Raw genomic sequence first — 26,128 nt, forward strand, 5'->3', positions numbered from 1 at the left:
TGAAACTTGGAAATTGAGAAATATATTTACTATTATACTCAAGTCAAAGAATTGAGACTTGTGCAATTAGGGTTTATATGAAATGAGTTTTCACATTTAAAAAAAATGGAATAAATTATATCTTTTTAATGTACAATCCTGAAGAGTTGTTTATATATTTTCTGATTGGTTTATGAACAGAAGAGATGCTGTTTTGTTCAATAACATCCCTCCATATTTCACAGAGAAATGACGTTTGGAGAGTAATAAAATTATGTAAGGGCATACATGTTATATTATGACAACTACAGAATTTACATCTTTGGACTCTTATGCCTAAATTTAATTTTCTATTGGTTTATTATTTCATGCCTCACTGGCTTTGGTGTTTTATATCCCAAATTAAATTTCTCACAGATTTCCTTATGTTTCTTATTATTCAACAATAATAATCTGTTCACTATAGCCACCATTATTGCTTAATAATCTTTGTAATTATTTTACCATATTTCTATTTTTTGGGTTTGTAATACATATATTTAGTCAAAAATAAGCAAAAAAATCCTAAATCGACAAAATACTGTGAATAAGTTCAGAAGCTGGTATAGTCAAGCATGCAACTGAATAAAATTAGCAACTTTGAGAAGTACATTGAACAACTTTAAGTACTCTTTTCTTCACTCCGCTGTTTGTAAAACTTGGTGATAAAGGTGTTTGTTCACTACAGAACTAGAAGTTATTTGGATAAAAATGTTGCTGGTCTGGGATTCATGTTTCCCCAAGCAATATTGATTTGCTGGGGGATTTTCCTTCTTGTTCTTATTCAGTGTTTTTAATTTAAAATATCTTCTATTTATGTTGCTGTTTTCTGATGTTTTATTGAATTATTAAATAATTCTATATTTTCTAGGCCACAGCAACTACTGTAAGAGTATGGCCCCAACTATCAGATTATATTACTCTGTATTCCTCTGCTCATCCCAGATCCTTCAGAGGTAGCTATTTTTATACATTCTATTAGACATAGGATTTTTAGGTTTTAATTTTAAAGAAATGTTCCACATCTGAGCCCTCTGATATATCCTGAGTTATAGTTACAGTTATAGTTGCAGCCAGATAACTTCTCAGGAAAAATGACTTTGTAGATTGAACATGCTTTCTTCATCCTTCCATGTTAATTTTTTCTGGTTCACAAATGAAAACAAGATTAGTATGCTTTGAATCTACCAGCCAGTAGAGAATGATCAAACTTCTACTTCAACATTGAGCTACCCGCTTTCAGTTTATACATCTTCTTCCTAAGCAATACATTCAAGGACTTGGAATATAATTAGCAATTTTGCTGATGACAAATGAGGCTGAGCAATATAAGGATGCCTTTTGCTACTGTACAGTGCTTACAGTAAAAAGAAAGGACTTGGTGACTAACAGGATATGAAATATGAGTTAGATAAACAGCTCTAAGGTCCTTGATAATAAAGTCTCTTTAAAAGGATATTATGAGATAACTTTCACCCCACCCCAAAAAGTCCCACAAAAAAACCATATTTGAAAAAAATTGGCTCTCTTTTATCAACATCAGGAATTTATGAAATTGATTTTTATGTGCTCGATAATGACATGTAATATTTAACAGAGATAGGCAAGAACTGGTGAGTATAACTAAATGCCAAACTTTAAGTCTTTTCTTCCCTAGAGGATGCCACTATGACTTCATCTCAATGTACCTTTCTTAGATTCTACCACTTACCTTATTCCAACTTTTAAAAAAATCTGATATTAAGACATAGGCTTATATGTACTCAATGAACAACCTTGGCTCCAGAAGGCAGCCTGTGAGTACTGATGGAAAGAGGATTTGAAGGCATTCTCCTAAGATATTCTTCCAAAGTTTTGGCAATTGGTGCTACAAAAGGGATAGATTCATTTAAAAATACTTTCTTCAAAATAGTAACTTTCAAGGCCGGGCATGGTGGCTCACGCCTGTAATCCTAGCACTTTGGGAGGCCGAGGCGGGCGGATTGCTCAAGGTCAGGAGTTCGAAACCAGCCTGAGCGAGACCCCTTCTCTACCAAAAATAGAAATAAATTAATTGACCAACTAAAAATATATATACAAAAAATTAGCCAGGCATGGTGGTGCATGCCTGTAGTCCCAGCTACTCGGGAGGCTGAGGCAGTAGGATTGCTGAGCCCCAGAGATTGAGGTTGCTGTGAGCCAGGCTGATGCCACGGCACTCACTCTAGCCTGGGCAACAAAGTGAGACTCTGTCTCAAAAAACAAAACAAAACAAACAAACAAAAAAAAATAGTAACTTTCAAAGATTTTCAGTTTATAGGATAGTCCAACCAGGCAACCAACCTATCAAGCATTTTATTTTCTTGCTTTCAATCAACTGAAATATAGAAGATGAATGAACTGATTCTAAAAATTGCTCCCAAATATAATTTAATCAACTATAATCCCAGTGGTGTTATCTAGAATAACTGAGGCTGAGGCAGGAGGATCACTGAGCCCAGGAGTTTGAGGATGCTGTGAGCTATGATGACACCACTGCACTAGCCCAGATGACAGAGTTAGACTCTGTCTCAAAAAAAAAAAAAAAAAAAAAAAAAGCCCACAAAGAAGCTCAGGTAAGTTTTAAAAACTTTTACACAGAAACATTGACATTGAAAGGAAGCCATTTCAGCTCCCAAATGCTTCCATTTCATAAGCTGTTAATTACAAAAATTGAAAAATGCTCATGTGACTATTTCCCATACTCCAGCCAGCCATGATCCATAAATCCCTAAATTCCAGGTTTATTTACAATAAACAACTTAGCCAGACCAGGTATATCCTAAATAAAAATATTTTATAGATAGGGACATTTAGGTACCTTTCCACTACTTTTAAACTTAAACACTATTAACGAGATTAACAAGGTCTGAGAGGTCATTAACATGTCTATAAGGTGGTCTATTGAGGTCATTCATTCCCCTCACATACCCCAGGGAATGAGTCACAGGCCTGCTGTTAATACCCTTCCCTCTGTCTCTCTCTCTCCATATGTACATGTACACATACATGTGTGTGTTTATGTATATATAAATATATAAGTAAAATGTTCACAAATGTTTTTTAATTGTAGGCATAAAGATATTTTCACCTTGAACTTTTGCTGTGCCTGCTCAGCCCCTCCTGCTCCATCTAGGGTTCATTCTTCTCTATTATTTGATAGTTTTTGTTTTTGCTTTTGTTTTTTGAGACAGAGTCTTGCTCTGTTGCCCCAGGTAGAGTGCCACGGCATCACCCTAGCTCACAGCAACCTCAGATTTCTGGGCTCAGGGGATCCTCCTGCCTCAGCCTCCCGAGTAGCTGGGACTACAGGCACTTGCTACCATGCCTGGCTAATTTTTTTTTTTTTTTTTGGTTTGGTTGTTTCTATTTTTAGTTGCCTGACTAATTTATTCTATTTTTAGTAGAGATGAGGTCTCGCTCTTGCTGAGGCTGGTCTCGAACTCCTGACCTCAAGCAATCCTCTCACCTCGGCCTCCCAGAGTACTAGGATTACAGGTGCATTTGATGGTTTGGGGGCAGCAACATTTCTATAGCAGAAACTGATATAATTAAGAGTGAGGAAAAATAATTGATCTGGCCTTTATTTGATAAAGCACTTTTATGAGAAGGATGACTTTATTTGTTCTGGAAGGAGGGGGTGGTGTCAAATTCAAGGACATGCATAAGTGTTCCAAAGACTCCTGTAGAGCTGTTCTAGTACACCTGAGTTGACCATGTCCTACCTTTCAAAAAGACTTACAATTAGAAGTATGAAGAGAAACACATTCTGTGTCATCTATTAGATTACTTGTCTTGGCCATATTTTCATCTTAGGGAAGCCCAGACAGAAGTGGTGGAATGTGACTCAGAAATCTTTTGCTTTCTCAAGATACACAGACATGGAAAAGTGCTTATATCAGGGCTGACCAGGTTTTTGTTTCATTTTGTTTTTTGTTCCTCTTTATTGCCCAAAACAGCAAAGAGTAACTTATGTCTCTGCACAACAGTAGTGATAAAATAACTTGTTTGAATAGATAAGGCAAGGAAAAAAAAAAACCGACAATGTGGAGAAGGAATAATAGGGTAGCGTTGGCAATGCCCAAGATGGCAGCCTCATAGTGGTGTACTGGACACACTTGGTTATACTAAGGGCCAGTTTTCAACCAACAGTACTAGGAAGTTGAAACAGATAAGAACAACAGCTAAGATGATGATGATTTTAAATATCAATTATTTAAATATCAACTCTTATTAGAGTGACTTGGGTAAGCCACCAATCTCTTTGAGTCTCAGCTGTTTCTTCTTTATTGGATAATAACTGGGGTTGTTATGAAGATTAAATGGGAAGCTACAGATGAAACACTTAGCCTATCATTTTTTTTTTTTTTTTTTTGAGACAGAGTCTCACTTTGTTGCCCAGGCTAGAGTGAGTGCCATGGCATAAGCCTAGCTCACAGCAACCTCGAACTCCTGGGCTCAAGCAATCCTACTGCCTCAGCCTCCTGAGTAGCTGGAACTACAGGCATGCGCCACCATGCCCGGCTAATTTTTTCTCTATATATTAGTTGGCCAATTAATTTATTTCTATTTATAGTAGAGACGGGGTCTCGCTCTTGCTCAGGCTGGTTTCGAACTCCTGACCTTGAGCAATCTGCCTGCCTCAGCCTCCCAGAGAGCTAGGATTACAGGCGTGAGCCACCGCACCCGGTCTTAGCCTATCATTTAGCACATAGTAGGCACACCTTAAACTTTCCTTTCATTTCTGTCTAGGAGATTATATGGACTGTTAACTATGAGATACACCTTTTATAGAAAGCTTAAGACCATGAAAAAGTGACCAAACCAAAAGGAAAGAAAACAGCAACAACAAAAATTCCTCTAAGACAATAAGTTAAGAATTACACCTTGCACTGACTATCTGACATGCGGTGGCTTTGGGGACCTAGATGAATGTGGATAAACTGAGAGAGAAAAACAGAAGAACCAATCGAAAATTCCAGGAAGAACACAAAAGCTTCTTAGATTTATCCTCCCAGGAGTTAATGATATCACAGAAGACGTGATCATTTGCTGAATGCTGACAGTGGGCCTAAGCCCCTTCTAGTACTTGTTCTTAGGAGCCTTCCAGTCTGCTGAGAAAAGGAGAGATTTTTTTTTCTATCTCATGCAAGGAATTATACAATGCACTCACAGTATATTTTTTAAAAGAAGACTCTATCTATCTATACATGAGAGAGAGAGATAGAGACCGAGAGAGAGAGAGAGAGAGAGAGAGAGAGAGAGAGAGATAACATGTTAACATTCTTCCCCAAAGAAGTATTTAATTCTCTCTCCCTGTGCCCTACTCCACCACCCTATGCCCTGGAATGAGGGAGGGGAAGACTGAATGGGATTTGGAGTTTTCCCGCTGAGAAAGGGACATTTTCCACAACTAGGTCAGTGTTCAAAAGACTAAGGATCTAAGGAAATTATCCAAAGGGGAGAGGCAGTTCAGGGTTATTAAGTTATTTTAAAATGTCTGGGCTGCTGCTCCTGACCTTTGTGAAAGGATCAGGATGCTACTTCCCAGGGGACAGGATAAAAAGCAATTAGAGAAGCCTAGGAGAGGCTCAGGAATGTTTGGGAATTCACACATACCCTAAATTATGTGGGAACTCTAAGAATGAAAATAAACTAATTTGATCAGGGACATATTTGGATCCTAGAAAATATCCTAAATATGTCGCTCGTACTGGCTATATCTCTATGAGTGTTTTCCTAAAAACCCAACACTCGATATCTACTAGAGGTCAATTAGACTTCAATCCAGTTTCAGAAGAGAGAAAGAAAGCCAATTAACATTTTCTTAAGTGATTACTTATGTGCCATAAAGTTGAATGGATGTCAGGATAAGTAAATTATTCAAATAAGAGAGTCAGATTATGATAAATCTGGGTTTCGAATGCAGATTTATTTAATGCCTCTACTGTATTTTTTTTTTACCACATGATTATAAAAGTTAGGAAAATAAAATGGAGGAATAGCTGAAATAATTTACTCCTTTTCTTTTGAAAAAATAGACTTGAATATGTACTATGCTCATTCTCATGTTCCCAAAAGTGCCACAAATGAGGCAGGGGACACCTATGCTATACCATATGTATTATAATAGAAGTGGGGTGTTTTTTTTTTGCTTGTAAACAACATATTTTAGCTGGCACATATATACGTACATGTATATATGTTGCCACCCTTCAGCATTCTATATAACATATAGAATATTACATTTTTTTATAAAATAAAATTTTATCATCTATGACATTCTCTTAAGACTCAGTGGGTAATAGATCCCAGTCCAAAAAGTAAGTTCTATTCACAATGCTCAGTGAAACACAGTGGTTGATCAATTTAAAGTTCTATTGACCACTGGAAAACCAGAATAAGTCTCATGAACGATATTTAGGAAAAACAAAGACCCAGTTCTACTGAAACAAAGAAAGCCAGAGTTCAGAGTTGTCTCAGGCATTATCGAGTTTGACCTCCTCATTGTAAAGCAGGAAACTTAGCCCTAGATGGGCTAAGTTATACCCCTAATCATATTGTTACATAAAGACAGAACTGAATCTAGAACTTAGGTTTTGGTGTGTACCATTGAGACATGCATGCTAAGGATTGTCTCTTAGGCACCAAACTGTAGAGGATATGAGAAACTCTATCACAGACTCAGCATACTTTCTAACATTAAAGTTGATGTCCAGAGGATATGAGAGATGTATTTGAGTGGTAAATCTAAAGTGACACACAGACACTAGAAGATTTTTTTTTTTTTTTTGAGACAGGGTCTCACCCTGTTTGTTGCCCAGGCTAGAGTGCAGTGGCACCATCATATCTCACTGCAAACTCAAACTCCTGGGCTCAGGTGATGCTCCCACCTCAGCCTTCTAAGTAGTTGAGACTACAGGTGTGTACCACCATGCCCGGCTAATTTTTGTATTTTTTTCTTTTTGTAGTGACAGCGTTCTTGCTATTGCCCAGGCTGGTTTCAAACTCCTGGCCTCAAGCAATCCTCCTGCCTCAGCCTCCCAAAGTGCTGGGATTAGAGGCATGAGCCACCACGCTTAGTGCTAGAAGATTTTTTGGAGGTAAACAGAGTTAGGAGACTGAAAAGCACATAGAATTACTGATCTGTGTTCATTCATTCATCCATTCAAATCTTTACTGAGCACCTGTTACCTGTGAGGCACTATGCTATAAAAAGAGATACAAAATTTATCCCCATGTGGTCTGTTATTTCAGTCAAGATTATACTAACCAGTTTATGAAACTACAAAGAAGAATGTGAGATTTGTTTTCTAATGAACCTATGAGATACAGACAACACCAACATTTACATTTCCCAACAAGGTCTACAAAACCAAAGGCTAGACTTAGTACTCTGCATAACACTATGGCATCCCTTTCACTCTCTTTCAGTTAGTATCTTAACCTGAGTTGTTTTCATGATTATATTATCAATTATGCATTACTGACTATTCCTTCATTGTGGTTCCAGAGCTTAATGAGACTCAGCTAATTTGACCTTTAGAACCATCAAACTGTGGAGAAGAAAGCACAGCAGAGAAGATTGACCTCTGGGTTATCTTTGTGTACTAAAGCCTTTTGAAAAGTCAGAGCACCAGGCTTTTGGCAGTGATTTCAAAAATTTAATTACCCAGAGATATTCACCAGCATCCTCAAAGACTGACAGCTCAAATTAGACAGCTGATTCTCTGTTACATCTACTTCCTATCATCAATGGTGCTAAATGGTTAAGTAAAAGGTTTAATATTATTTGTCCTTTCTATCCTGATAAGATTGATGGTGCAATAAGAATCCTCAAGGGCGATATGAAGATTCATTTTCACTTCTCTGGAAAACTGTCACAAACAATTTCTATTTCAAAGTCAACATTCATAAAATCAGAGAATGTCAGGTCTGGAAATGACCTGTGAAATCAGGTGATTCAGCTTCCTTAAATGACAAAAAAGAAACTGAGGTCTATAGAAGATGAGTGATTCACCATTGGTCAGATAGCTAGTTGACAGCAAAGTGGACCTAGATTTCAAGTCTTCTGATGCCTGGTCTATTTAAAATTTCTACTATTTAATATTGTCTTGTCAGCTGCTAAAAGGTATATTTTTTAAGGGACATATACATGAGAAGGAACTTACCAGATATAGCAGAAAATTATATGCTACATGATGTGCTCATCTCCTATGAAAAACTATACCAAAATTCAACCAATTTTTAAAGTGAATATCAAAGACTGGTATCATTCTCAGACTAGTAAAGTATCAGAAATAAGAAATGGGGGAATGTTTTCTAAGTCAGATACCACAATCCAGTGTTCTTTATAATAAGAACTCATCTCATTGTCAGAAGATGCATATGCTGAAAACCAGCCAACACAGAGATTCTTAGCATGTTGATTTCTATTAAAGCTAAGAAATAGCTCTGTATATAAATATAGGTACTGAAATAACAATCAATAATTCAAAGGAACAAATCAACCAACCAAAACTTGAATTAGAGCAAATCCTGGCACAAATAGGAGCTGGAGCAAGAATGAGGGCAAGATATGTTTTAACACATTGACTGCCACACTCGAAAAACACTCCCCCTCCCAGGCACCACAATGTTTTATTATAAAAATGGAATAAAAACAAAATGATCCTTTCTAATTTCATGGAAAATTTTTTATTTATTGTTTTCTGTGTGTGAGTTATATGCACCTTTAAAAATAGTTCACATGGCTCAAGTAAAGAGACATGTGAGTTACATATGCTTCACGAGGCCCTGGGCTCAAAACTAGCATGAGTTAAATACAGCTCACATGGCAGTTAATGTGTTAAATATGGGAAATATTTGGAATCTGAAAAATTTCCCAGAAGACAGCAATAGAGGCAATATAGTATGGGGGGCGGGCGGTAGTGTCAAGATTCAGAAGCTATTGGCGTTAGGGAACACTGGTACTAAAAGTCAGAGCAAGATCCATGAGTTCAAACCAGAATGTAGACCAACCAACAGGATACAGAAGGACAGAAATACCAAAAGGTAAGTCTAAACAGATGGCTGCAATTCCATGCAGAGAGTCAAATATTCATTCTGGTAGAGCTATAGGAACAGTAGACTGTAATAAGACAGGAGAGTTGGAACCCAAACCAGCAATTTTGTCAGCAGACATAACAAAAGTAATAAGAAATGTTGACTGAAGCAACTGTTAACTTCATCCAGGAAGGTTTTATATCACATTTTGCTAAGCAGGAACCACCAGAAAGTTATGAGCAACTCAGATACAATAAATGGCCGTGGAAACACGCCTGGGATTGAGAGTAGAGAAAAAGGTAGATCAAAGTCATCAGGCAACATATATAGCAATGTATATACAACATCCAAAATAACTAGCAGGAAAAGATAGACACTTCTTTGGACATGAAGTTGCTTCTAGAGCATTGCACATAAAGAAAAGCTAAACAGTTAGCAGGTTCCCCAGAACCCCATTTTTCACTCTTCTGTAAAGTGCTTCAGAGATATTTAGAAAGGGAACTTGACAAAATGCATCATTGCTGATCAAGTCAGCATGTTTATTACAGAGTTTCATTAGTGAATTCCTCCCAATATTTAGCAACCACAGCGTCTTTGAAGGAGGAAAGGACCAACTTGTCTAAAAATCAAATCCCTCCTAAGGGACAGCTGGCAGAAATAACAAGGTCAAGCACGTTAGCTGGTATTACAGAAAAATAGCAGAAAACCAACATTCAGCTGGAACTAATATATGTAGAACAGGTTATGACCCCAATTGGTTTCTCCAATTTCTGTACCAATGGGAGACAGCAAATAGCATTTACTTTCTTCTTGAGTGAATGGAGACTAGAGACAATGCTAACAGATTTCATAACCAATATTTGGGCTGTTCTAGTTATGACATCCCAAGAAAGATATAACAGAGCTGGAAAAGATCCAGGGAAAAACAACTAAGATAATCAAGAGGAAAGCTTATCTTTCAGTCAAGGACAGAGTGAAAGACTAAAAAGGATTAGAGTTTCTCATACTGGGAAGATGAAAATTAAAAAGCCTTAGTGGGGGGGATGTGAGGTTAAAGTCAACTCTGGGTAAATATAAATGTGTTTACTGAATTCCAAAGCATTTAATTGGGGTCATTCCTTGAGGTTAAAGGATGCAGATTAAAGAGAAATTAAAACATTCCTTTATTTATATAGAAGTCAGTACATTTATGGAATGTATTCTTGAGACAAGGCTGAGATGGGGAATGGGAAAGGTTTAAGACACCACTGGATAAACTCACTGCCAGTTGATTTACAATGTATTATTAAGAAGTGATCATGATGGATCCTAATTTTTTAGGTGAAATTTACTAGGTTAACTGACAAAGCAACTATTGGTATCTTCATCTGGGACAGAGTTGTGTGCTAGTTGCCCTGTGTTCTGACCCAGTGTCACATTTCTTATGCTCTTATTATGACATCTATGCTGGAACATCCTGCATGCAAGTTTGGGATTCCTAAATTCTTTTGACAGTCTAGAACACAGAAGAATAATTTTCAAACTCATTAAGAAAGCAAGAGAGTCCCAGCTCTTGGCTCTGTTTGGTTTACCCATATGGGAGTATGCAACATAAAAAGGTGAAAGAAATCCTAACAGAATGCAGCAGCTGGTTAAAGGCTATTATATTGAAATTTTCATGAGTTTGACAGTAGGCCAAAAAACTACAAAATGGCAGAGAGTAGAAAAGGCAGTTGTAACAGGTTGAACATTGTTGGTGATTATTTTTTCAGTGGCAATGAAAGCTGTAATCAAATAACCTGAAAGAGATGCTGGCAGAATAAGAGAGCCCCAAGGGAGAGGGAATATGAAAACTGTAACAATGATGTATGCTCTGGCCTAATAAACTAGACAAACATGTAGTTCGAAGTATCAAAATCAAGGTTCTTAGCACTTTATGAAACGCTGATGTCAGGACACAGGCATAAACACTGCCTGATTTGCAATCTAGAGCAAAAGATGTTGTTAATGACTTAAAACCTCAAAGATGAGTGCACAACTCAATAACCCAACTAGGAATGTGCTATTGGTATAGAAACCTCTTGTTATTTGGAGGATCACTTTATCCCAGCATTGAAAAGGAAAAATTATAAAGCATTAAAAAAAATAGCCAGAGAAGACACCTGGTTTCACAGCTGGGCATGTATGGTAAAAACTCTTGAATGGAAGTCAATACAAACAAGACAAGAAAGAGGAAAAATGGAGACTGGTTGAAACAATGTCATTGTAAGCTTATTTTTATCATTATTTTTGGACCAATATAGCATCTCAGGTTATGAATGGCATTAGCCAGTGCACGAACTCCACTGATCCTTGTGCATCAAATTAATTTGCTTTAAGTAGAATATTTAAGATAATAGTAATGGATAAAAATAAAACACAATGGCATTAATAATCTGCTTACTGACAATGTATATTTTATGAACATGTGTTCTCCCTATATTATATACAATGTTTAAAATTTTAGATTTATATTTGAGAAATTATATAATCCCTATTTCAAAATAGGTTATAATTATAGAGTGAACTATTCTCCATAAAACTTCAGAGATATCTTTGAGAAATTATATAATTCCTCATTCTAAGGAACTTATCACTTCAGAATCTTTTAAGGTCTCCATACTCACCTTTCTACTAATGTTTCTCATCTATTATTCTATATCTGTTATTGTTGGCCCAGAAAGAATAATAGTCCTAAATTATACACCAAAATTTGAGCTCTTTAAAGATGTGCCTAGAAAAATGGAGTGAATTGAGAGGGCATATCTGAAGCTAATTAAATAGTGGAAAAATAAAATTCCTATATATTTTTTTAAAAAATTTATGTTAGGTTAATAATTAAAATAATGAATTTAAACAATAAAAACATTCTTGAGCAAAAGCTGAGATCTTAGGTTTTTGAGTTTGGACAAAACCATTGAATGAGCCACACTCATTGATTCTTAGAGCTAAAAAGAACCTTAGATATCATCTAGTCCAAGTCTTTATTTCATAAGTGATAAACCAAGGTTTTGATAGGTTAAGTGACTTGCTCAAGGCCACAAATCATTTAATGACAGAGTCAGGACTAGAATTCAAGTATTTTTGTTCACAGATCTGTTCCCTTACTAATACTACCATGATGAACTTCAAGTACATGAAGGAGCATTGGACAAATAGAATATGTAGCTACTCTCTAATTCCACTGAGGAGAAGCAAGAGATTAATTCATGGGGGAAAGGGGTGGGAATTACAGCTTTTCTGCAATTTGTCTCATTTTTATTTTTTGGACTGAATTCATTTCCATTCTCCCAGCAACATACATGATATTACATCTCTTGTAGCAGATAGAATATCATAGAGACGAAGATGAATATTTAGAGAAAAACAATGGGACTGAGGGATTCAGGGAATCCGTGTGAGACACCATAACAGCCCCAAACAGGTAGTAATTTGGAGAATAATGGCTTAAAGGTGTCTTGGATTCTTAAGTGGCCCTAAAACTTCATCTACAAAAGGAGAAAAAGAATCTTTATTTCACCTCATAAAAGAATTGGATAAATCATGAGTTTTGTAAGTGGGTTGAGAAAGTAGCAGATCTCAAATATCTTAGAAATCAACATTTGTGATGACAAAGACACTAATGTAGAAAATCACTGTGAAGACTTTGAATAAAATAGTTCCATAAAACATACAGTGGATGTAAAGCAATAGTGCATGTCTAAATCAATATATTATTTAATAAAACATGTGATTGAAATAGGTAATTAAAACATGTAATTTAGAGTGACTAAGTTAATGAATTAAATATAAAAAAACAATAAAATTAAATTAAAAAATGAGAAAGTTAAAAAAGCAGGATCAAAGAATGTGAAGGAAGAAGTTTTAAAGTTAAGAGATATGTCATCTGGAAAAATTTAATAAGACAAAGGGTAAACCATTTCCTAAAGGATATATCTCGTCTTGAAGAGCCAAAAGACTCCCTTTATCCCCATTCTTCTGAGCTAACAAAATAGAGGCATGAAATCAAATTTCTTAGAACTGAAGTAATGAAGATCTAGGACTGCTGTTATTGCTTTAGAGCTGAATTAAGAAGAATTGATGGGTAATGGAAGAATAAAAACAGACTCAATAAAAGATGACAGGCTGAAAAAATGGGAAAACATTTAATATTTTTAGTTACACTCATGACAGAATCAAGTTCAAAGTATTCAGTTGGTATTAAAGACTATTTCACAAACCAGATCAATTTTAATTGTTGTCTAGGTAGCTAATTCAAAGTTAAATTTAAATGTGACTCTACTGCACGATTGATGAAAGACTGTTAAGGTATAATAATCACTCAATATCCTCTCTCTTCTTTCTTCCATGTTGACCCAATGTATCATAATTTATATTTCTTACAACATCCTTCAGAAGGTGCCTGAAAGCACCTATATTCCTTGGACTAGCACAAATGGTCCAAGAAAACAGTACCATTCTGTTATTGTTAGGTGAGAAATACTGAGTGCTATGTTACAAGAATGAACAACTCAGCTCCACAAACCCGGGACTGCTGCTTTCTGCCTTTTGGATATATGAAGTATTCATTCACCTAAAACAGTTTGTATACATATAACTGCAGAAATCTTCCATCTTTGTCTGAAGAAGAAATGTGGGAAAAGCCCTAGATAAATGAAATTGTTCTTGCACATATTCACTCCCACTATCAATAATATTATCTGGATCTGTATGTTCTACTGAGAAAAATCTGCCCCCCCATCACAAAACACACCATATATGCTGAATTAAAATGAAATTTTCTTAAAAGCAGTTCCCTATTGCATCAGCAAATTTACGATGGTAATTTTAGCATGAGTTTACTATCCAAGATTCCTCAGGAAAGAAAGAAATAGATATTGTAGGCCAGGTTGATGTCACATTTTAAAAATAAATTCATTTGTGAATATACAGATTAGTCACAATAAATGCTCCTTTAAGAATGTAATTCTTCCAACTTACTTGATATAGTAGGGCACTTTGTTTGGTGAGATGGCTCTCTCCCAGGGACCCTGGACAGAAGCTGAAAAGAGGGCGGGGAGAGAAAGAAAGAAAGGAGAGGAGGTCAAATTCACTGCAAACAGGAAAGACAACATTAATCTCCAGAATTACAATTTTACACTGATATTGGTCTGTTTGCTCAGTTGCCCATGAAGACAGAACGGATTAACCTGCTGTTCTGAAATTTCTGTCCTAATCTAAGTGAAATTGAACTCATTCAGGCACAAAGATAAATGCAAAGGAAAAAAAAAAACAACAACTTTCCACTGCTGAACCTATAGAACAGACACGAAACTGCATGAGTAGACTGACGGGGTTTCTTGTATGTGTCTCCACTGGGTGCTTTTCTTATAACACTTCCTGTTGCTGCTTCTCAATATCTCTTAGTATTTGATTGACCGGGTTTTATTAGGTTAGCAGCTGAAACATCCCTCTGTGATATATTTACATTCTAAGTTATTGAAGCTAAAGTACAATGCTTATCATTCTGGTATGCTTGTTTTTCTCCTTCTTTGGTTTAAAAAGAATCCAAATTCATTTACTGATTATATGCTTAATTGGTGCCTCAAAATGTCAGCCGACCAGCTTGATCTTATTAGAAAAGATAACCAAAAGTGAGAGAATGGCACCTGATATTAGAGTGTAATAAAACTTTTGTGATGAGTGATGAAGCCTATAGGTAAAATTTAATTTCACATACTGGGAATTCATTTTATAATGACTTGGTTGTGTATTAGTCAAATGAATCATCTTTACACTGTTTTTTTTTAATCCTTAATTTGCAGGGTTTTTTTTCTTTCCTAAAGCTGAACCTCTACAAATACCTTTTATACACTATTTGATCTGATGATTTTTTTTTATTTCTTTAAGAAAAAATAATCCTGTTTAGGAAGCACTATAACATTTGCTCAACAATAAAATCTTCTTCCTGAATATCATTTTAAGATACTGGAGTTTTAAGAAACAGAATAGCATCAGAAATAGAAATATAAAAAACATTCTTATGAACATCTAGTTATTTTATGTACATTTTTTCCTGAATTTTCATCCTGCTAATAATTTGAAGCACAGCTGATGCTGACCATTATTTCCTCTTATGAATAGCTCCGTTCTAAATTAGTCTCACAGTAAATTCACTCTGCAGTGTATTGAGATGTAAGAAAACGTCAAAGCTAATATATCCTTGGCTACACTGTATAATATGAAAGAACAGCTTCTAATAAAAGTTAACTTCATCCACTGCCAGACAATTTAAGGGTAATGCAACTCCAGCTTCTTTGTTTTATATAGAGTAGTAGAGGGATTGACTCACCCAACCTTTAACCAGACATGCTGTTTTGTTCTTTGGAGATATGTCATTTAAACAATATAGGAAATGGATTCGTATTTAGCCGCTAATTATGCTTTTTCATTTTGGCAGACAGAAATTTTTAATATGGCAAAAACAAGATATTTAGCTGCTGTTTTGAAGTAGTCCCTCACCTTCAGTTTCTCTCTTGTCTGTTCTCTATTCCTTTCTTTCTCCTTCCCCCTGCCTTCCCTTCTTCCCCTTCCACCCTGCCTTTCTCAGTCTCTGCCCAACTCTCCTCTTGTTCTTTTTTCTTCTCTGGGATACAACTCTCCTGTTCAGATTAGTTCACAGAGTAAATAAGATCTGATTTAAGAACATGGGCTTGGACTCCCTGACCTACCTGGTTAGAGTCTGATGTTATGGAAATCTGAAAACCCTACCCCTCTCTAGCTAGAAACATGGTGAAGAGGCAGAAATTAGAGCTCCTGGCTGCTCCGTGCACGCTCTTCTTAAAATACCAGCATCGTAAAACGAAGAAGAGAACTCCAGAGAGCATTTGGTCCAGCTCTCCCCAGCTATAAATGCCAAGCTTTTGAATGCCTAAACTGAGAAAAGAATGGCTATTCTTTCCCTAAAGGTCTCTATGGACGGAGACCTCACAATTTCTTTCATTATCCCTCTCCAGTTCTTTATCATTCTAATGGTCCAGACATTCTTTCTAATTCTGAGGATGCTGGATATGTCCTCTGGTAGCACAAGAGCTAGTTTGGATTTCCTACACTATTCTACTCCTAGGCACCTGTCAGAAGTGTACTGGAGGAGAGGTTTGCTGATTGCCTGGCCTGGCTCAAGGACTTTCTTCTTGAAAAACAACAACAACAACAACAACAAAAACAAAAACAAAAACAAAAACAGCCTTCTAGCAGATAATCTAGTAAGAGACAGAGGAAAATCAGTAGTGCAAGGCTGAGCTAATAGTGAGATCTTAGAGTATCTATAGTTGACCTTGCATTGTTAAACATTAAAAGGAAAAAAATCCCAATTAAACACCAGAGGTATTATCACAATATGCTTGAACTAAATGGCTGCAAAGATTTTAACAGAATTTTTAAAAAGTTATAAGTTCCAGATCAATATAAAATATTAAGCTTTTGGAATTGGAGTTCATAATTGTTCATTTTTTAAAATGCTTTTTGTCTTTATGTGTAGCTATCAAATAGATCCAATGGTAAGATTCAGTGCAATTTTTTTCCTGAAAGATGTTTTTTCCCCTTTGACTCACAGTTTATAAATTCACCTAAGCAACTGCTTTGCAGTCATCATTTGAAACCCTGAAATTTTATATTCAGAAATGTCCTTGATGCAATAAAAAAAAAAAGAAAATAACAGCAGCTTCCTCCCATTCCTTCCCTACCCCATCACAACCACATACACACACTGGAACTACTTGCTTTAGAAATGACACACAATTGGATGATGGCTCTATGGGATTGAAGTCAGTGCTCCTTCTTGAGAGATTGTTAAAGGGTTGTTGGCAATTCCATTTGGGGCTGCCAGATGATTCTGGTCTCGCATCTATTCAAAAGTTGATCAAATATGTGGCAACTCTCATAAGTGTGCCACAGAAATTATCTTTTTATTTCTTGCAGTAGTACCCATGCCAACAACAGCTGTTTCTTATCTCAGTGTACCAGTAGAAGCTTGTCATCCTTCACAAAGCTAGCCTACGTAATAGACACACATATCTTTTATGCCTGATGTGTCCATTTTTAGTAGCCCATCAAAAGCAGATTTATCAGCAAATAGTTTTTATATGACACCAACCTGTCCTTTGGTATTTTCTTATACAGATGTTTCTATAACCACTACGTGTAATTCCAATGCAGTTTTGTGATTCAGACTCTCGAGTGTAAAAATCATTCATTATCATACAGTACCAGCACCATGGAGTATTGTCTACTGAATTTAAATAGCAAACTACACATGAGTTTATTTATTCCCAAACCAACCTCTGAATTTCCCCTTGCGTTACAGTTGGGAGTATGTTATTAAGAGCGAGAAAGTGTAGCAATTCTACCTTCAAATGCTTTTCCTCTGTTGAGGTGACAGGATTCAATATTGTGCCCAAGGTGGTTTTGAAAATCACAAACACAGGCCATGCTATTTAGGGGAAGTTCTTATTTCAACCATTTTTTAATGCATGTTGAACAGAATGTGCCAAGCGATGCACCCTGGTGTTAAGCCATATTTTAATTGACACAGGGGCCTAACCAGAAAATGAAAAAGAATGCTAATGTTATTTAAGCCATGCCAAAAGAGCACTCTCTGGAATTCAGACCCAAATACATTCATTAATCTTTCTACTTTTTTTATATTTGTGGGATTTGGAGTTTGATAACATAGTTGGGTCAAAAAAAGTTGAGGCAGTTTAGAAAAACAAATAATATAATGTTCACAGGAGATAAAATACAAAACTTACTTCTGGGTTAAGAAAAAGGCATTAGGGAGGATCTCTAAGCCACTGGCACTTGGTTCCTCAGAAGTATGTGAATTTTAGCAATGGTTTTGTGGACATACTTTATATTGGTGCAGTGAGCAATATTTTTCAGCATTTTTCTGCATCCTCCCCAAGAAATCTTTTTAACATTTTTTGTAATCATCCTGACCTCCATAAAATTTTAATATCACAAATACACTATATGTCTGTTTATGGATTATATGTATCTGTCTTTACAAATAAAAAGAGTAAAACATTTTTTGTTTTTCAGGAACCATTCTCACCCCCTTGAGGGCAATATCGCCCCCATTGAGAATGCTTGATCTAGAGAAATTTGAGGGGGAGAGGACAAAAGAACAAGGAGTTATTGAGAACTACTTCTGTGCCTGAAACATGGCCTAAACTAGCTCATGTGATACTCATAATGATCTGTGAAGTAGGTATTTTCATTTTGCAGATGATGAAACCACTAAGATTACATGAGGTCAAGTGAGTTAGTAAGATCCTAAATCAGTAAGTAATAGATCCTAATTTTGATGTATTACTCAAAATGAAATCAGATAGATGATTCAGGAAAAAAGGGAGAAAACAAACATATTTCATGTGTATTATGTGCCCTGCACTGTACGTTACCTAACATAATCTTTCCAAGCACCCTATGAGGTCATGACATTATATAATTACAGATAAAGAAACTGAGGCTCAGAAGTGTTCAGTAAGCTCAGGTCAGGATTACAACCAGGTCTGTCTAGTCTTTGAACTTCACTCTATTTTTATCATGAATGGTAAATCACAGACAATAAATATTTGCCAAAAAATTGAGTAAATAAAGAATGGCCTATATCAAGAAACCACAAAACAACAAATGCTGGCAAGGATGCGGAGAGACAGGAACACTCCTACACTGCTGGTGGGACTGCAAATTAGTGCAACCTTTGTGGAAAAGAATTTGGAGATACCTCAAACAGCTAGAAATAGAAATACCATTCGACCCTGCAATAGCATTGTTGGGCATCTACCCAAAAGAGCATAAGACATTCTATTATAAAGACATCTGCACCCAAATGTTTACTAATTCACTAATTTACTAATTCACAATTCACTATTGCACGGTCATGGAAACAACCCAAGTGCCCGTCAATTCATGAGTGGATAATTAAAATGTGGTATATGCTCACAATGGAATATTACTCAATCCTAAGAAATGACTGTGAGCTAGCACCGTTTATGCTATCCTGGATTAAGCTTAAGCCCGTTATCCAAAGTGAGGCGACACAAGACATGGAAAATGGGCCCCACATCTACTCGCCATCAAATTGGTACTGACTGACTAAAACTATGGTTTTCAAATGGTGGCAATCCTCACCAGGGATTCAGGGGGAGGGAAACCCAATCTTAGGGATGTAGCGAGCACTTTGGAGGGGAAGGGCATAACTCTAGCCCTTCTTAGGGAGAGCCAAAGATATACAATGTAACCAAAATGTCAAAAAAAACCAAAACCAAACAAACAAAAAACTTTTTATCGGGTGGTGGGCAGGAAGGAGGGGGGAGGAGGAAAGGGGTGTATGCTTCCATAACGTGTGTGGTACACACCACCAGGGGATTGGACACATTGCGGGGGCAGGGGCAATATTTGTAACCCTAACAATATTTGTACCTCCATAATATGATGAAATAAAAGGAAAAAATATTTGAGTAAATAAGTACATCTTAAAAGGGATTTTAACATCATCTAGTCCAAGTTCTCTACACTATATCTGATATCTACATTCACCCTCTACATCATTTCCACCAAATGATTTTCCAGAAGCTGCTTGAACAACTTTATTGCCACCACATTGTGGAGGAGCTCTTGTGAATTTTCCATTGCTTTAATGATGTTTAGAAACAGCTTCCTTTTATGCTGGTCAAAATCTGCCTCTGTAATCTCCACCATCGCTCCTGTTTTAAATGTCCAAAATAAATTATCTGATCAGTTTTAGAGAAGCTAATTTCAAAAGAGCTGAGACTTTCACCTGATAAAGACAAAAACAGAGCCCCAATTCTTAAAGAAACAGAGCAATACCTAACATCATTCATTATGCAACAATTTTTTACAGAGTACCTCCTATGCATTAGGCACTGTATAAAGTACTGGTGCTATTGCAGTAAATAAGATAGACACAGTTCTTGCTACTTTGCTCTTAATTTTAGTCTCTGAGGATATTTTTCTTTCTTTCTCTCTTTCTTTTTTTTTTTTTTGAGACAGAATCTTACTCTGTTGCCTGGGCTAGAGTGCTGTGGCATCAGCCTAGCTCACAGCAACTTCAAACTCCTGGGCTCAAGTGATCCTACCGCCTCAGCCTCCCAAGTAGCTGGAACTACAGGCATGCACCACCATGTCCGGCTAATTCTCTCTCTCTCTCTCTCTCTCTCTCTCTCTCTCTCTCTCTATATATATATATATATATATATATATATATATATATATGTATATATATATATATATATAAATTGGCCAATTAATTTCTTTTATTTTTTTTTTGGTAGAGATGGGGGTCTTACTCTTGCTTACTCTTGCTCAGGCTGGTCTGGAACTCCTGACCTTGAGTGATCCGTCTGCCTCGGCCTCCCAGAGTGCTAGGATTACAGGCGTGAGCCACCGCGCCCGGCCGTAGTCATTGAGGATATCTTTCAATGAGCACATCTAATATTCCAGCATTAAAATGAATAAACTAGCATTTACTGAACTAACATTATGTGCTCGACTCCACACTAGGTTTTTGCAGGTAGGAGGGGTGGGGTGAGTTTGAGTGGGGAAAGAGATCCTAATATGTCCCATGCCCTTAAAGACTGTATTACTTAAATAGGATCAGGTTTTAGAAGGACATATATTACAATGGGATTGTATCAGTCAGGGTCCTAGCAGGAAACAGCGCATTCAAAGCGGGTAAGTTGAGGAGACTTTAGTATAAGGGCTGTTAATAAAGGTGTATGCAGGATATAGGCAAATCACAAGAGGTAATATTAATATTAATATTTTTAAAAGGGAGCCATTGAGCAGGCACACTGGGTAAAGAGGGACATGGAACAGGATCTTTGGTGGAGGGAGGCGAGGAAATGAGCATTTCAACCTCATTCTCCATTTTCCACCATCTCCTACCACAGTGCTCTACTGGCTGAACCCAACCTCAAGCTAAGAGGGCTGGGGTTCCTTTCGTGCAGCCCACACAGGTCAACCTCATGAGGCCCAGAGCAAGGCAGGGAAGTGTGGAGAGTGGTTGTGGAGGGCAAAGTGCAGACACTTTCTCATGCTGCTGCTATGACAATAGCCTCATATCTTTCTGCAGATTCTCTCTAGCTTCCCGGCTAATCCAATATAGTACTAAATGATTGATTTCTCCAAAGTACTGTCTGGAGCAGATTGCTCTCACTCAAAAACCTTCTGTAGTTTCCCTGTATATACTAATTTTAAAATTCCTTCCCCTAGTATCCAAGGCCCTTTACTTCCTGACTTTCCCTCACCTTTGTCTCCTAGTCCTCCCATACATGACACCCCCACTCCCCTCCCCCGCCACTGCTTCTCCTTGTCCTTGCTTTCGAACCCCCATACTCAGTGACAGAGACAGCTGACTGTATTATACCTAGTCTCCTCTTTTTTAGTAACAGAATTTCTAACCATTGGGTGCAGCGATATTCCTAAGCCCTATGCGTGCCAGCTGAGGATATTTGAATGAGACTTCTAGGAAAGTTCTTTGAAGATGGCTGATTCAATGGAGAGGCAGCTTTTGCCCTTCTCGCATTCCCCTTCTTCCTACCTAGAACATAGATGTGATGAGGGGCGGGAGGCAGAGCTGGAGTCACCAGGACAATGGAAGGCATCTAGGTGGCAATTCCCCAGAAGAAAATGCTGAGACAAGGATGTGAGTGCAAGACAAGGATGTGAGTGCAAGAAGTCCCGAGTAGCTGGGACTACAGGCACGCGCCACCATGCCTGGCTAATTTTTTTTATTTATGGTAGAGACAGTCTTGCTCTTGCTCAGGCTGGTCTTGAACTCCTGAGCTCCAACGATCCTCCCGCCTTGGCCTCTCTGAGTGTTAGGATTACAGGCGTGAGCCACTGCACCTGGCCTTTAATTTTTAATAATATTTATTTTATCCTTTTGACTACAAAAACCAATATCATGATTGTAGAAAAACACACAGAAGAAAATTCGAAACTCTCAGTATTCCCACCACTCAGGTATAACTTGCTAACATTTTCATATACATCATTTCACATATATACTCGTTTATTTTGTGAGATTCAAATCATATTATAGACATAAGTTTATACACTGTCTTTTTCACTTAAAATATATTGGGAGAAAATATAATATGAACACATTTTCCACCTTCTCTTATATTCTTTTATAATTGATTTTTGTTGTTTTCAAAAATTTACATGTAGTAAAATTAGTTTTTTGTGTATACAGTTCTATGAGCTGTAACACATGCATAGATTTCATGTGACAAGCATCACAATCAGGAGACAAGACTGTTCCCTCACCCACTAAATTTCCTCATGCTATCCTTTTGTAGTCAACTCCTCCTCCACCCTTAACACCTGGCAGCTGCTGACCTGTTCTCTATTCCTACAGTTTTGTCTTTTCCAGAATGTTATATAAATATAATATGCAACCTTTTGAGATTGGTTTATTTCACTCAGCATAATGCACTTGAGATTTATCCATACTGCTGTATGTATCAACAATTTGTTTCTGTTAATTGCTAAGTAGTATTCCATTGTATGGAGGTACCACAGAGTACTTATCCATCAACTGGTCAAGGACATTTAGGGTGCATTCAGCATTTAGAAATCATGAATAAAGCTGGTATTAACACTCCTGTATAGGTTTTTGTGTAAGCTTAAGTTTTCATTTCTCTAAAGTGAATGTTTAATAGTGGGCTTACTTGGTTACAACAGATTTTTAATGGCTGTACAACATTCCATTGATGGATGTACCATGATTTATTGAATAAATTTTCTCTGGGAAGTTTATGTTCTTTCCAATTTTTCACTGTTATAAGTAAGGCTACAATGAACATCATTGTAGATAAATATTTATACAAAATTAACATTTTTGTTAATTTTCTTAAGCAACATTCCTAGAAGTATATTTACTTGATTAAAGGCTATGAAGATTTTAAAGGCATTGTATATAAATTACACTCCTATCAGCAGAAGTCTTTCTTTATTGAAAAGAGAAAAATCCATTTTCTACAGGTCAAAGGCATTTGGTTTGGATAATTCTCAAGGCACATTAGACATACTGCTTGATACAGTGTATTATTTGAGAATATGTCTCTCATATCCTCCTCTTCCCCTAATAGACTGTAAACTCTTTGAGTTTAGAAAGGCTCTCAGCTCATTGGCTTTTTATTTCAAAGCCCAACCCAGCATTTTGAGAGTTACTTCAATAAAGTGAAAATGGTCCAAGGCACAGATTCAGAAGAACTGGATCTGAGTCCTGATTGTACTATCACTTCATGATCATAAACTAATCTTTTTGTTCTAACGGACCCTTATTTTCCTTATGTGTAAAATGGGAATGATGATGTCTCCCTTACCAAAATGTTATCAGGATAAAATAAGAAAATTGATAAGAAATTGCTTTGCAAAATATTAATCACCATACAACTAATGTTTGTAATCACATATCTATGATATGTTGTCTGAATGATGGCAATCATAGAATCAATACTTTCTGCCTCAACTGGGCAGCATTTGTCTTTAGCCCTTGAATCTACTCCTAACTACTATTGATGTGCCACATGCAGTATAAATTATATCAAAGAGAATTGTCTTTGAATACTATCTAACTGTCTGAGCTTATGGTACTTCTTTTTACATCTTTATCTTCTTAGATCAATGGCATCTGCCCAGCAGATCTTTCATTCTTAGCTAGACTTTTTGTCTGCTATTCATCAGCATGAATGATAGATTAGTTTATATTTTATACAGTGAAAATAGAGGATCACAGGTTATTTTATAATGAGAAGATCACCATGATGAAAAGATAAGAAGATTGTTCTGGTGGTAGGATACACAATGCATTAGAGGTAGGAGAGTAGAGTTTGAGAAGTGGTGAATTTCATGAATTTGCTGCCCAGGAGAAGTGAGAAGTCACACATGGCTTAGTTACTAGGCAATTGGGGGTTTCATATGCAGAAAAACATAAGCTCAGATGTGAATTTCATATAAATCATATATTTAGGCTATAATATTTGGAAGGTGGGCCTTTTCACTGAAACTCAAATGAAGGGACAAGACCATAAGTACTCGAATGATAGCTAATGCGAAAATGGCTAGACTTTTTAAGGAAGGGAGGTCAGAAAAAGAAAACTGTATGTATTATACTACATTTTCATGCAATGGAATATTATTCAGCATTATAAAAGAAGGAAATCCTACCATTTGTGACAACATGGATGGACCCTGAAGACATGCTAAATGAAACAGGTCATTCACAGGAAGAAAAATACTGTATGATTCCACTTATGTGAGGTATGTAAAATAGTCAACCTTATGGAAGCAGAAAATAGTCAAACTTATAGAAGCAGAAAATAGAAAGATGGTTGCCTGAGGATGGGGCAGGGAGAAATGGGAAGTTGTTCGATGAGTATAAAGTTTCAGTTATACAGGATGAACAAATTCTAGAGATCTCTTGTAAAACATAATGCTTATAGTTAACAATACAGTGTTGTGCATTTAAAATTTTGTTAATAGAGTAGATCTAATGGTAAGTGTTCTTGACATACCACACACACAAAAGCAAAGGGACATAAGGAAACTTTTGGAAGTGATAATATGTTTATTACTTTTACATTGATTATGGTGAAAGTATTATCGGTGTATGCATATATCCAAATTCATCAAATTGTGTACATTAAATATGTGTAGATTTTGCATATCAATTATACCTCAAGAAATCTGTAAAAAATAAATAAATAAATAAAAGGATAGGTATATTGCTCAACACTGGAGAAAGAGAAAAGAAAGGAAGTGTACCCTAGGGAATGTGCCCAAGTGGTGGTGGCAATACAGCTGCAGTCAAAGAAAAACAACACTGAAACTAGAATAAAGAAAGAATAAACAAGGGTGAAACAAAAGGACAGCCTAGATGGTAAATTATGAGCAACTCTCTATTCCAATGAACTAAGGGCATAGAGGAAAAATATGTATTTGATCCCATGATCACTGGTGACCTCAAACAGGCAATTTCACAATGATGAAGGCTGAACCAGATGACAGAGATTGAAGGAGGGAATTGATAGAGGGAAAGTAGCAAGACTAGGTCCCAAGCAAGCATTTGAGAAGTTGTGTATGAAAAGAAGAGAATGTCGGTAGAGAGGAGCAACATCTGAGGGTTGATCGTCCCTCTTACGTGATCTGTAAACTAGTGCATTCAGTTCATTTCTTTATTGAGAGTGCTTAGCATCTTCTTTATAATCTTAAATTACATGAAAAACTTATTTCCATCTTTTTCACTTTCTGAAATCATAATCAAGATTATAATACAGTATTTAAGTTTCTATGTAGTTATCAATGCTGAATGTATATGTATGCATTATTTTTTCCCATTGTAATTGCTTTCTGTATGATTTCTCTTTTCTTTTGATGTGATGCATATAGTTTTTATAGCAAGAGTAAGTTTTCTGTCCTTTAACTGAAAGGCCAAGTTAAACCTAACACTTTTCAAAACATTAAACTAAAATAAGAATTGTGCTTTATATGTCTATATCATATATCAAAAGTAAAGATTCAATGAAAACTTTAAGATCACTTACTAAACTTTCAAAGATGGGCAGATTTTCCATAAAGATTTCAACAGCAGAGACAGATGGGCTACATTCCAGAGGGGAAGGTCACAAGAGTGATGAATGAGACCTCTAATGTCTGCCATAGCTGTGAAAATCTTTATGGCTAACTAAAATTCCTCACGAATAACAACCTGTAAATATTATATGAGCTGTCAGACAGATAACACTGAGCTCTGAGACCATCGCACATGGAGAACAGAATACCGCACCATGGGATTTGTCAGTAGATTGCCAAGTCATTTGGAGTATCAGGCTTACATTTGATCTGGGAAGTCAAGAGTTCATACTAAACTACTCGGCAAGGTGACTGAGTTGCAGAGATAACACTACATCTAATATCCAGTGCTGCTGGCTGCACAGCCCTACAAAGTCTAATAACT

The 26,128-nt window shown here is 36.5% G+C and overlaps 1 protein-coding gene across 15 annotated transcripts in view; it reads right to left on the reverse strand.

Annotated features, from left to right (window-relative positions):
• Positions 1-26,128, reverse strand: part of DMD (dystrophin) — a 2,109,452-nt gene that overhangs the window by 188,758 nt on the left and 1,894,566 nt on the right. For all 15 annotated transcript variants that reach the window (XM_012756891.3, XM_012756894.3, XM_012756895.3 and 12 more), the window contains one exon: positions 14,080-14,140. In XM_012756891.3, coding sequence (XP_012612345.1) covers positions 14,080-14,140 — 61 coding nt within the window. The remainder of the gene's footprint in view (positions 1-14,079; positions 14,141-26,128) is intronic.

This window comes from Microcebus murinus, chromosome X, assembly GCF_040939455.1.
Source record: "Microcebus murinus isolate Inina chromosome X, M.murinus_Inina_mat1.0, whole genome shotgun sequence".
Classification (NCBI taxonomy): Eukaryota; Metazoa; Chordata; class Mammalia; order Primates; family Cheirogaleidae; genus Microcebus; species Microcebus murinus.